This window comes from Podarcis muralis, chromosome 4 (genome assembly GCF_964188315.1).
Source record: "Podarcis muralis chromosome 4, rPodMur119.hap1.1, whole genome shotgun sequence".
NCBI classification, from domain to species: domain Eukaryota; kingdom Metazoa; phylum Chordata; class Lepidosauria; order Squamata; family Lacertidae; genus Podarcis; species Podarcis muralis.
This window is the reverse complement of record NC_135658.1, coordinates 93,777,812-93,790,653: the sequence shown is the minus strand read 5'-3', so window position 1 is coordinate 93,790,653 and position 12,842 is coordinate 93,777,812. Positions and strand designations below refer to the sequence as shown.

At 43.1% G+C, this 12,842-nt stretch overlaps 1 protein-coding gene across 2 annotated transcripts in view; it reads right to left on the bottom strand.

Annotated features, from left to right (window-relative positions):
• The window catches only part of GPC6 (glypican 6), a 796,760-nt gene that overhangs the window by 371,780 nt on the left and 412,138 nt on the right, over window positions 1-12,842 (bottom strand). For both annotated transcript variants that reach the window (XM_028728291.2, XM_028728294.2), the window contains exon 3: window positions 1,962-2,353. In XM_028728291.2, coding sequence (XP_028584124.2) covers window positions 1,962-2,353 — 392 coding nt within the window. The remainder of the gene's footprint in view (window positions 1-1,961; window positions 2,354-12,842) is intronic.

Sequence of the window (12,842 nt, the reverse complement as noted above, 5' to 3'; positions counted from 1 at the left end):
CAAGTTCTTGAAGTACAAGAAGAGAGACACTGACGGAAAGCATGCACACAGTTACAGAGAAGGCGAGCAAATTCTTTGCTGAATATTTCATTAATCATGAAGACTCTAAGTCATCCACCTCATTCCTTTTCGCACCAGAACACCTCCCAGTAGATTACAAAGATCTGCAATACGGAGTGGGCGGGGGAATGTGACAGATGACTTATTTTTATATTCTGGATTTGAGCCGTCTACTCTTTACCTACTCAACTACATTCTGTGATATGAATGTAAATTATTTAATCAGATTGCCGCTTTCACACTCTCATTTTAGACTAGAATGTGGGGGAAGCCTTGGGGGAAAAAGCATGGGGGGATATCAATGCAACGATTCACAACAGTAAGGACAAACAGTTCGACTTGGGTCTTCAGTGCTCTGAATGGATAATATACATTTAAATTATTTCAAAGAATCATAGAATTGCAGAGTTGGAAGGGACCCTGAGGATCATCTAGTCCAATTTAGGAATATGCAGCTGTCCCATACTGTGATCAAACCATCAACCTTGGCATTATCAGCACCATGCTCTAACCATCTGAGCAAATTGTTGGAAGGGACCCCAAGGGCCATCTATTCCAACCCCCTGAAATGCAGGAATCTCAACTAAAGCCTCCATGACAGATGGCCATCCAACATCTGCTTAAAAACCTCCAATGAAGGAAAGTTCACAACCTCCCGAGGGAGTCCATTCCCTGTCAAATAGATCTTACCATCACAAAATTCTTCCTGATGTTTAGTCGGAACCTCTTATCAGCACCATCAAAAGTCATAAGTCAGAACTAATGGCTTTGCAAAGATCAACATATATAAAAATGACAATCATGGCTTTGTCCATCATCAGTCCTCAGGTTCCAATGCTCTGCTTGGGACATAACCTTTGATCAAACAATCCTTCTTTTGGGATACTGATGTCATGCATTTACATGTTTTGTTTCCTCTTTAGCTGACAAGCATATGGTTTGGATTTATATACTGGAAAGAGGTTTAAAACAAATGAGAAGAGAAGAGAGCCTTGCCCTCATCTGAGAAAAAAAAAGAACAAACTTCGGAGATCCTAATGACAAAAACCTCTCATCTGATACCTAGTCCGCCCTTAGATCCTACAACTTCTGGTGATGTGGAAGAAATTTGTTCCATTCGCACCTACCTAATTTGCACTCTGTAAATCAATCCCGGAACCAAATGAAGCCGTCCTTATAAATTTACACTTCTCTACATTTTGTGATGCAGTTCTCCAGCCAAAACACATGTGCAGAATGTGTGCATTGGGAAAAGAGCACAGTAAAATGTGGATATTGGTGAAAATAACATACAGAAATGTATTGTGCTGGAGGGAAACGCTTAAAGAAATGTGCTTGGAAATGTGTGTATGAATGGAGGAGGTTACTTTCTTTAAAAAAGGCAAACTGATGCAGAAAAGAGTTTGACTGAACTTAAATAACATGAGGAAAAGAGAAAAACCAACACTGACGGATCTGTCCACCCCATACACCCTCAGACATTCGTTATAGGCTAGCTTTCCACCTGCAGCATCCAACATGAAATCCATTAGTTGTACTCCAGAGCTCCTCATCATGTTACTTCTTCTGTATGCTGGAATCAGGTCTCAGAGACTGAGACTCAGCAGGAGGGGGAAATGTGGGTCAGGCAGGCTGGCATCCCTATAAAGGGATTTGTGCTACATAAATACTGACATATGTTCCTTTCTAAATGGAAATCTCAACAGTATAGCTATCATCTTGACTTAGTCCAAGGAAGAAAACATCCCACAGTTACACGTCAACAAACTTGCCTTTCAGCTATAATTGTGGCATAGATTGAAAGTTGCTCACCATAAAGGACAGCATCGAATAGGAGATGAAGGCTCCAGTGAAGCATTGAAAGGAAAGAACCAGCAATGAAAAGAAATAATTTGGATTACCTTAGATACTCTGTTAGCAACTTCTCTGCCTACGGTCAGCCCCTGAACAAAGGTCCTTGCAGCGATGAAAGCTCTTGTCACTTGAACCTTCAGTTTCCTGGGTACGTCTCCAAAAGGCTTAAGCTGGTCTGTGTATTTGCTTACACACTCTAGGTAGTCCTCAGAGAAATGATAGTGGGGGTTTATGAGCTGGAACATTCGCTCTAATAGCCGAGCCCAGAAGTCATTCAACATTTCCTCCAAGTTCACGTTGCCTCCTGTATAATACCGTTTCAGTTCTATGAAGAGGTCCTGGAACACTTCCGAATTCTGCATGTACAGCATGCCGTATGTCCGTACAAACATATCATTTAAAGATCTTTCGGCATTCTCCAGGAGTTCTCGGAAAAATTCTATACAAAATAGAAGCATAAGCGTAAGGAAAACAATATATAATACGAAGGAAAGCAAACAATATTAGTGATAATCAGGATTACGACAGCGTGTCACATTTGTTTTCAACTTTTAAAGCAAGGGGGTGCCAGAATCAGACCCCAAACTCACCAGGCACCTTCTGAATGTGTTGTAGAGCACTGGGGTAACATCATAGCACTGAGCTGAAGGGAGACATTTCAGAATCCCTGCCCAGACAACTACTGTATAGGTAGGATATTAAAATTGTACTTTCTTCACTCCTTAATCAATACACTGTAGAGCAGAAAGAGCACAATCTTCTGTCCCACTGCAGCACTCAGCTGCACTCTTCCACTGATCTGCACCAGTCAGCTATTGTCAGAGACTGGCTGGCTGAGGAAGAACGATGGGTGCCCCTGGCCTAGAGCCCACCAAAGATGACGCAGAAGACAATTTAGACCTCGGATCATGGTTGTGGGACACTGGAGAGCAGTCTGGGGAACGGACAAGCTGGGAGGTGCTTGAAGCAGGAGGCTTGAGCAATCAAGGGTAGGGTGGTCAGAAGAAGGAGGCCCTTCCAGGAGAGGGCTGGAGGCTGATCTCAATGTCAGTGCAGACTCAGCAGAGAGCAGTCAGAGATGGTCCCTGCTACCTATCAGCTGGACAGTTCCAGTCCTGCTGGTTCTCCTCCTCTGCCACCCCACTCAAGGAGGGTCCTGCGCATCCTGAGCAATGGGCAAGGCAGGCTCAGAGGAGGAACCCACCCGCTTGTCGCAGTCTCTGTCTGCTTGGTAGGGATAAAGAGTGAGAGGCTAGAGGGGTAGGTGGGGCCAGTGGTCAGATTCAGCAATGTCTCATGCTTAGGACCTGCGCTTGCCTGACAGCTCCTTGACAGCTGTGGACTCTGTGCCTCTCTTTGTGGTTCTGTGTTTGTGTAATGTGTATGAAAATGTGGGGTAGTTGCACAAACTCTGGGCACCCCACTTCCTTGGACACATCTATTCTGGGCGTGCAGCCTTCAACTAAAAAAAACCTGCCTATCTCCATCCTTAATTAACTGGTCAAGAAAGAATCTTGTGCCAAGAATCTTGTTGCCTGTGCATGTGGGTTGGTCAATATTATGCAGCTTTGCTCTGAAGATTTGAAATTGAGAAGAGTTCCTTTGAAATAATATTAAGAGAACATTAGATTCCTCATGAGGATGCAGAATATATCATTTTTTAAAAATCCATAGCCCTAAATGTTAAATATGCTTTTAAGGAAAACTGCTACAAAAGCTGTTCCATTTATATTTAAAGGATTGTTTAAGCAATGCAGCTCTTGTCACTTAGAAACTGAATTGGCAGTGTTTCTGCTTTTGAGTATGAAATAAGGGGAAGAATGCTATTTAGCAAATTCTGTGCCTAAGTCAACAAGTCTAAAATAAAGTGTTGTTTTAAAGGCTTGCATGTGGGAGTAGAGGGAGATGAGGGAGTGGCTTAGAGGAATGCAATCATGGCAGAGCCTAATTTAGCACATGGTCATGCTCAGAATGAGAAGAAAATCAGATGAGGCTGTCATAGTTGGGTTCAGCATAAGGGGGAAACTAGATGCCAGATGTGCATAACTGGGTTTTTTTTATAAGTGCACACCAAAGAAAACCCCGTGTTGTAAAACAGAACACTGTAAGCTTACTACACTTTTAAGTGATTGCTGATCCATGGCCATTTGATGTACCTTTGGGGACAATTAATTTGCTGGTGAAGAATTATCATTGAAACAGTTCATTATCCTGGAAGAACTGTTCTGTCTGCTGCTGTGCTTGGAGCACCACATTGCTACATTTGGAGCACCCATCATCTCACGTTTTGACTGTGGAAAGGCATTCTGCCTCCATTTCAGTGACTTAGCACTCCTACCATTCCTGTTCATGGAACATTTACAGTGGTACCTCGGATTAAGTACTTAATTCGTTCCGGAGGTCCGTTCTTAACCTGAAACTGTTCTTAACCTGAAGCACCACTTTAGCTAATGGGGCCTCCTGCTGCTGCCGCGCCGCCAGAGCACGATTTCTGTTCTCATCCTGAAGCAAAGTTCTTAACCTGAAGCACTATTTCTGGGTTAGCAGAGTCTGTAACCTGAAGCATATGTAACCTGAAGCGTATGTAACCGGAGGTACCACTGTATTTCATTCTTCATAGTTTGTGGCTCCATGCACATATTATATGTCTTTTTGATAAGTGGGCAGTGGAAGGAGGAGATAGATCAGTACTGTGGCAAGAGGAGGGGCTTCAAACCATTGCCCCCACACTACGGTCCCAAATAAAGTCAGACCCCTTGTCCCTGCTGTTTGCAATGCCACTGGTCCGATGAAAGGTACCAATCACTTGCTATTGACTGTAGTTCCCTTCACATGGTTGACTCATGATTCTCCCCCAAGCAAAATCCTTAGCGCTCTTCCCTAATGGAAGAGGTTGCAGCAAGTAATCTCAAGCTTTGCTGAGGATGAAACAGGACTGAAGGAAACTTGTATTTCCAAGCACAGTGTTTTTGACTAATCTGCACGTGGGTCAGGAAGCACTTGTTAGTGGATGGTAGGAGGTGCTTGATGCATCTGCAGTAGCTAATTCCCACCATGACCCAATTTTAATTGATTTTTCTTCAGTGAAGCTCAGACGTACTGGGGGGGGGGGGGACAGAAAGCAGGCAGGTGTGGAGGACTCCCTGGTCCTGAATGGGGTAACTGAGCCGCTGAAGGACCAGGCCCGCAGCCTGGGAGACATCTCGGACTCACAGCTGTCCATGGAGGCACAGGTCAATTCTGTGTCCAGGGCAGCTGTCTACCAGCTCCACCTGATACACAGGCTGAGACCCTACCTGCCCGCAGACTGTCTGGCCAGAATGGTGCATGCTCTAGTTATCTCCCGCTTGGACTACTGCAATGCGCTCTATGTTAAGGCTACCAGATGCCTCCATTTCCCGGGGACAGTCCCCAGATTTACAAATCAGTCCCCATACAAAATCCATTGAAGTTGAAAAAGTGTCCCTGGATTCATTGAAAAAATCTAGTAACCTTACTCTATGTGGGGCTACCTTTGAAGGCGACCCGGAAACTACAAGTAATCCAGAATGTGGCAGCTAGACTGGTGACTGGGAGTGGCCATATAACACCGGTCCTGAAAGACCTACATTGGCTCCCAGTACGTTTCCGAGCACAAGTCAAAGTGTTGGTGCTGACCTTTAAAGCCCTCAATGGCCTCAAAGGCCCAGTATACCTGAAGGAGCGTCTCCACCCCCATCATTCAACCCGGACACTGAGGTCCAGCTCTGAGGGCCTTCTGGCAGTTCCCTCACTGCGAGAAGTGAGGTTGCAGGGAACCAGGCAGATGGCCTTTTCGGTAGTGGCCCCTGCCCTGTGGAACGCCCTCCCATCAGATGTCAAGGAACTAAACAACTACCTGACTTTTAGAAGAGATCTGAAGGCTTTAGGAAAGTCTTTTGTTTGATGTTTTATTGTATTTTTAATATTTTGTTGGAAGCTGCCCAGAGTGGCTGGGGAAACCCAGCAGATCGGTGGGGTAATAATAATAATAATAATAATAATAATAATAATAATAATAATAATAAAATGAAACCACAAATAAGTGGAGATGACCAAAAGAAGAACAGTTTGCATGGGGGAAGCAAGTTCAAGTGCAAAGTTCTTCTCTTCCACCTGCCAGCGATATACACTCTCCTTGTCTGAAGTCATACAGTTTTGGAAACATGTATTTCCTAAGATAGCTATAGCTCCACCCTAAACCATTTAAAGCGATATTTGATCTCGGAATACTCTGCCAGTTGTGACCGCATCTTTGTGTTTTTACTCCTCCTTTGCAGCCAAGTGAAGAAAGCAGATGTCAGAAAGGCTCACCAGCAAACACATTAGTTTAATGCCATTTCCCAGCAGGGCGTGTTAAAATGCCTTTTGGACAGAATCATGAACAGTTCGGCTAGTCATGTTTTCCTTTTTGCAAAACGTTTGTGCTCCCAATCACCTATAATCCACACTGACGTATCCTGTTACTTCCAGAAGTGCAAACTACATCCAATACATTTATACTGTGAGCTGAATAAGTCTCACATTGCTAATAGAGGAAAATCCCTGTTAACACGTGGCTTTATTGAAGCCACACTAGAAACTTCTTCACTTCATTTATTATAAACTTTCTGCAGCATTACAAAACCACCACTGTGTTAATTAAACAATGTTAAAGTTAACAGGTAAAGGCTTAGCAATAAGAAAATGTTGTAATAGAAGCTGTCTCTCTCTCTTGTGGTCACTATGAGTACTTAGATTTTATGGCTTTTCATATGAGATCCAAGCCTAATCCTAGACTGGCAGATACAATGTCATATATTACAAACATATGTATTGGTGTTAATAAGAAGGGGTGAGCTCATAGTAGCAGCTTTGCAGTCTTGTTTTCTTATCCCACAGATGAAACGCATGTCACTCGGCAAGAAAAATTAGCTAACAGATTAGAAGTTCAAATTTATGAAATCTATTATTAAACATAGGGGACGCGGGTGGCGCTGTGGGTTAAAGCCTCAGCGCCTAGGGCTTGCCGATCGAAAGGTCAGCGGTTCGAATCCCCGCGGCGGGGTGCGTTCCTGTTGCTCGGTCCCAGCGCCTGCCAACCTAGCAGTTCGAAAGCACCCCCGGGTGCAAGTAGATAAATAGGGACCGCTTACCAGCGAGAAGGTAAATGGCATTTCCGTGTGCGGCTCTGGCTCGCCAGATGCAGCGATGTCACGCTGGCCACATGACCCGGAAGTGTCTCCGGACAGCGCTGGCCCCCGGCCTCTTGAGTGAGATGGGCGCACAACCCTAGAGTCTGTCAAGACTGGCCCGTACGGGCAGGGGTACCTTTACCTTTACCTTAAACATATAAGCCACAAGAGTTTGAAGATGAAGAATTGAAAGTGAGAAAGGAAGCAGAGCAATGCCAGAGAGTAAAACTGTAAGTTATGAGCAGGAAAAAGCAGGAAACAAAGGAAATTTATCTTTTTGTTCCAAATACATTTATTTTCTCGCAAGAGAAATCAATCACAAATATCTAGCTAAAGCTATTAGAATATTGTGTATCTGGTATATTAATTGCTCTTTTATAGGGAAGAGTGGTGTTACAAGAAGGCCCCAGTTGATGTGGAATAAGTACAACTTTCTTTATGGAATATACGAGTTATTTTAATTCCCGTCTAATGGGAAACAAGCAACAGCCTGCATTCTAACTGGTGATATATTAGGAACAGATTTGGTCAATGCTTTCAGAACTGTTAGGAATTTTTTGCTGACAAGACAGATTGCCCATGTAGCACATAGTGGATCTTGAAAAGAGCTTTTCTTTCCTCAATATATTTTCTTTCATTTGATGGGAAATGTCCCTGTTTTATGGTCTGTCCCTTGAACAACCACCTCTGCAAATATTGCATTTGTTCCCACAAGGTCAGTGTGAAAACATCAGCCATAGAGTGAATGCAAGGTCAGTGGTATAATACATACTCTAATTTATACCAAATATACCATGGATACACTGACCATGGGAGTAAGTCTCATGGGAGTCAACAGGACTCACTACTGAGTAGACAGATATAGAATGGTGCTGTAAATAGGGTCAAAAAGAAAGTATAATACTTAGAACAGCCTGCCTCAGACATGCATCCCTGGGCTGCCATTGTTTAAAAATTATACCCATTTTTCCCCCCAAGTATCTCTTCTTCTTTTCTTTATTCTTTAGCAGAGGTCAGATACTAGTGTTTAGATATTGTGGCTGAGCCAACTTAGTCATCATTGGAGACACTTCTTTCTTCTCCTCTATCTCTCATCAGTACCATGAGGTAACAGACAAGCATAAAGCACACATTGCAGCCATATTTAGGGACATAAAGAAAATGCATGTGGAAAGACAAATCTATAAAGATGATCTGATGAAGAGTAAAATCACAGCATATATGGGCAGATGCCACAATTGAAGAAGAAGAAGAGGAAGAAGAAGAAGAAGAAGAAGAAGAGGAGGAGGAGGAGGAGGAGGAGGAGTAGTAGTAGTTTGGATTTGATATGCCGCTTTATCACTACCCTAAGGAGCCTCAAAGCGGCTAACAATCTCCTTTCCCTTCCTCCCCCACAACAAACACTCTGTGAGGTGAGTGGGGCTGAGAGATTTCAGAGAAGTGTGACTAACCCAAAGTCACCCAGCAGCTGCATGTGGAGGAACGGGGAAGCGAACCCCAGTGCGTTTGGCAAAAGATTACAATATCACACCTCCCTATATTACCCTCTGGAACTCCTGGAAAATTAAACGGTCAATGTTAAGTTATCCTATTTGTACATATTCTGTGGCGTGTTTTGCCTTTCAGTATAATTCTATCTATGGCAGGAAGCAGGCCTGATACTTATGAGTGCTTAAAATTATCGCCATGTGAATGGGGTCATGAGTATTTAACTCTTCTCTATGATCATTCCCTTTCACCAAAGAGTTATTTAGAACTACACAAATTGCGCGCACACTGGCGTTCTTAAAGATCTGGCTCACATGAGATACAATTTGTACAATGGGATTTGTGGCCAACCTTGTCTTCTGGATAAAGAGTGGCTTCTTATTTCAAGAGGCTGGTCTAAATCTTTCAGTTTTCTCCTGGTCTCCCATGCCACAAATTGACGTTGTTGTTGTTGTTGTTGTTGTTGTTGTTGTTGTTGTTGTTGTTGTTAAACCAAACTAAGTACCTAATGCACATTATATGATGCATGACAAAGCCATTGCAACAAATCCAGAGGTTTGCTACCTTCATATTATATAGCATACAAAAGGAATCCGCATGCAATCAGTGGACATAACTGAGAGATAATGTGGTATAGTGGTTAGTGCTGTTGGACTAGGGCAGGATCCCAGGTTCAGATCCCTTGAGCCTGTCACTTCCTATCAGCCTAACTGGCTTCTTGTGAAAATAAAATGAGGAAATAAGAACTATGTATGCTGCCTTGAGTTTCTTGGAAGATGGGTGTATTATGAATGCAATAATTCAATTAAATAAATACTTTACCTCATGTCTGAAGGCTGAGGTGCTAGCTTGGAAGTTGGACATGCTGTTTGTCTGTGAGAGTAGAATGGACTTTAGCTACTGAAATTTTTGCTAAGACTTTGTCGTCCCTTTCTCTCCTCTCTTCTCCTCTGTAGCTCTCTGCACACCCTAAAAGCTGCTTCAGAGGGTTGGGGAATCCTTTGGAGCAGATCTGGGGGGCTGTGGGGGGGAGATTACAGTGGTACCTCAGTTTTCAAACGTAATCCGTTCCAGAAGACCGTTCAAGTTCCGAAACGTTCAAAAACCGAAAACTCAGTATGGAAGCCTCAATATGGAAAACTCAAAACGGAAGCCACATGGTATGCTTGACCTCCGAGGCAAGTTCGAAAACCGAAGCATTTACTTCCGGGTTTATGGCATTCGAAAACTGAAATGTTTGTCAATGGAGACATTTGAAAACCGAGGTAGCACTGTAATTCCCATCGTGTGGGTAGTTTGTGCAACACTGGATTGTGCCTAATGTGTTGGAAGCTGCTTACCACTTACACACACAAACACATCAACATTAAAACACAATGCAATCAGCAAATTAAAGAATGCAAGCCCCTGAAGGGAAAGGAACCTGAAATGATTTTGAAAAGTCATGCCTCTACTCGTTACAGCAATGGGAATGTGCGTATAACCCAGCTTCCCTCACAGCCTATAAAATGCTAGGTGCCAACTAATTACACATTTGCCTCTATATTAGTAAAAACCATCTCCAGTATGTTATAATTTTATTGTCCCCTACATAGCCCTAGATGTTAAGTGCTGCTGTATTTACCAAGCATGTAATTAAGTGTGAGTTCCCATTAAGCAATGTAATATTAGGGTTCATTATGAAATTACACTGTTCAGTCAACCTAGCATTGAAAATACAGTTGTCACTTTCACTGACATAAGCATAATTTCATTAGGCACAAGTTAACCCCCTGAATAGCCAAATAGTGCTTTATTCATATTTACATTTCAACTTTCAATATAAACTATGTTTTAATTAGTAGATATATTTTTCCTGCCCACAGTTAACTATGGTGATAACGTCAGGCCTAATATTATATGATATTACGGTATATTACCTCAGGCCTGGCTTACGTAAGCAACAGGCTGAGTAAACAGAACAGCTGATGTGGCAGAATGCACTGTACCACGTCAGGTGAAAAGTCACATTTCTGAATGTTCCTCTGTGTTATTCTGTATATTGGAAGTGGGAGAGAAGGACAGAGGATCTGTGCCATGAAATAAATTCATGTGCTAAGCTGTTTTGATTTGTTTACAGACAACCTTTTTATGAGAAGCAGCATTCAAAATGGCAAAAAAAACCGACTAAGAAAAAGTACTATGGGCCACAGCTGCTGCCCCATCAATGCTAAGTGCTGCTACCTGCCCTGGACATCAAAGGTGGTTCGATGAAAATAGGCGGTGTAATTTTTTTAAAAAATATATATGTTGCGCATTATTTCATAAGGTTGCTGAATCCTCATTTCAACTTAGAAATCGTCTAAGAACATCTCCAGCATCTAATCAAAAGTCAATTTAGATAACTCCCCCTTCCACAGATGGATTTTTTAAAACACACACACACACAGGAAAAGCTGTAGCATTAGTCCATTTAAGTCCCTACATAGTCCGTTTTAAGAAGTTTTCAGGAACAGATAGGAGCACTTGAACTTCATGGCAGCATAACATGGGAAGAAGGCTTCCATAAGTACTGTGTAAACCCCATCCTGGGAGTCTTTGACTGCCCGACAACCTCCCCTATTCATTCGCAGTTTCTCCCCCTTCTTTCAAAGTTCTGTGCGTCTGTGATGTCTCAAATGAATACATGGAGCAGCAGAAGGCCAGGGATTTGGCATAACTCCCAGGAGTAGTTTACTGGAACAAATGGACCAAACTGCAGGCATGTTTAATCCCTTGGATTACCTCCTGCTTTTTCAAGGTGATGCTCAGGGATGCTGTTACTTAACGCTGATACGGCTGGGATGCAAAAATCACACACCGTTTTAGAAAGTTAGACGCCAGGTCATTACTTGAACTGCTGATTTCATCCTGATCACAAATTAAAGCTCAAAAGAAAGAGGTCCGTGAAGGAACCACAATTCCAGGGCCTGCATTTAACAGCAGCCAGGCTTTCAAGAGAGGCTGTCGCACACAAAAAATATAGCTATTATCTAAAACAAAGGGAAAGCACACTGCAAATTAATACATGAAGTTTGATTTTTCCAGTAATATCATAAAGCTTGCCTTTGGCATACATGATCTGATCCTTTTATCTTAACTGCCCTAATTGTCACAGCTGCTGTACTGAATCTATGCTTCTTTTAAGCTTGGATATAAATATATACATACTGTACATGTGTATGTGCGCACATATTCCATTCACCTGCTTCTTTACAGCAGTCCTGAAAAAAGCATTGCTATTTCAAGCAGAGAGACAGAAATATTGTAAGACTAGTAATCAGCAATTCAGAGTAGGAGGTGAGGATGGCAGAATGCTACCGGGAATAAGATGTCTGTGCCTTAGCTGGGCTTGTTGTTAAAAGGTTTAAAATCTTCGGTGACAACCTGCTCCTCTGATTTTCGCCATCTTGACCCAAGGATATAGGTGGCCTGTCTAGAGAACCTGCTTCCCCACCAAATGTCTGTTTACCCAATCTTCCTGAGAATGGCTGATGGTAATGAATCTCTTTCCTCTGGCCCCAAGTGCTGCATTCAGTTATCATCAAGCACAGGCGTCAAGGAGCGCTCTAATCTTCCACTGATGGATGGAATACTAACCTTTCACAAGATTAGAGACACAAGGTGCTCTGAAGATAATAAAATTCAAATAGGTTTATTTCAAAGGGCAACTCAATCTTGATTTTCTTCATGGGTCACTTGACAGATCATTTGCCAACGTAAAGTTCCCCCCACCGCCTCTTTTTGGTGACTTTGCGTGTGTGCGTGCATTCGTGTGTCTTTCAAAACCTGCATTCTGAGCAATGCTCTGTTTTAAATTGTGAAAGAACTAGAGATGGAAACACCAGTCTATTTTTCAGTACCTCTGACTCGTAAGTCTGTTTCATCCGGTTGGAGGTTGGATGGCGGCTAACAGATTGAGGTTGAATCCTGACAAGACAGAAGTACTGTTTTTGGGGGACAGGAGGCGGGCAGGTGTGGAGGATTCCCTGGTCCTGAATGGGGTAACTGTGCCCCTGAAGGACCAGGTGCGCAGCCTGGGAGTCATTTTGGACTCACAGCTGTCCATGGAGGCACAGGTCAAATCTGTATCCAGGGCAGCTGTTTACCAGCTCCATCTGGTACGCAGGCTGAGACCCTATCTGCCTGCGGACTGCCTCGCCAGAGTGGTGCATGCTCTGGTTATCTCCCACTTGGATTACTGCAATGCGCTCTACGTGGGGCTACCTT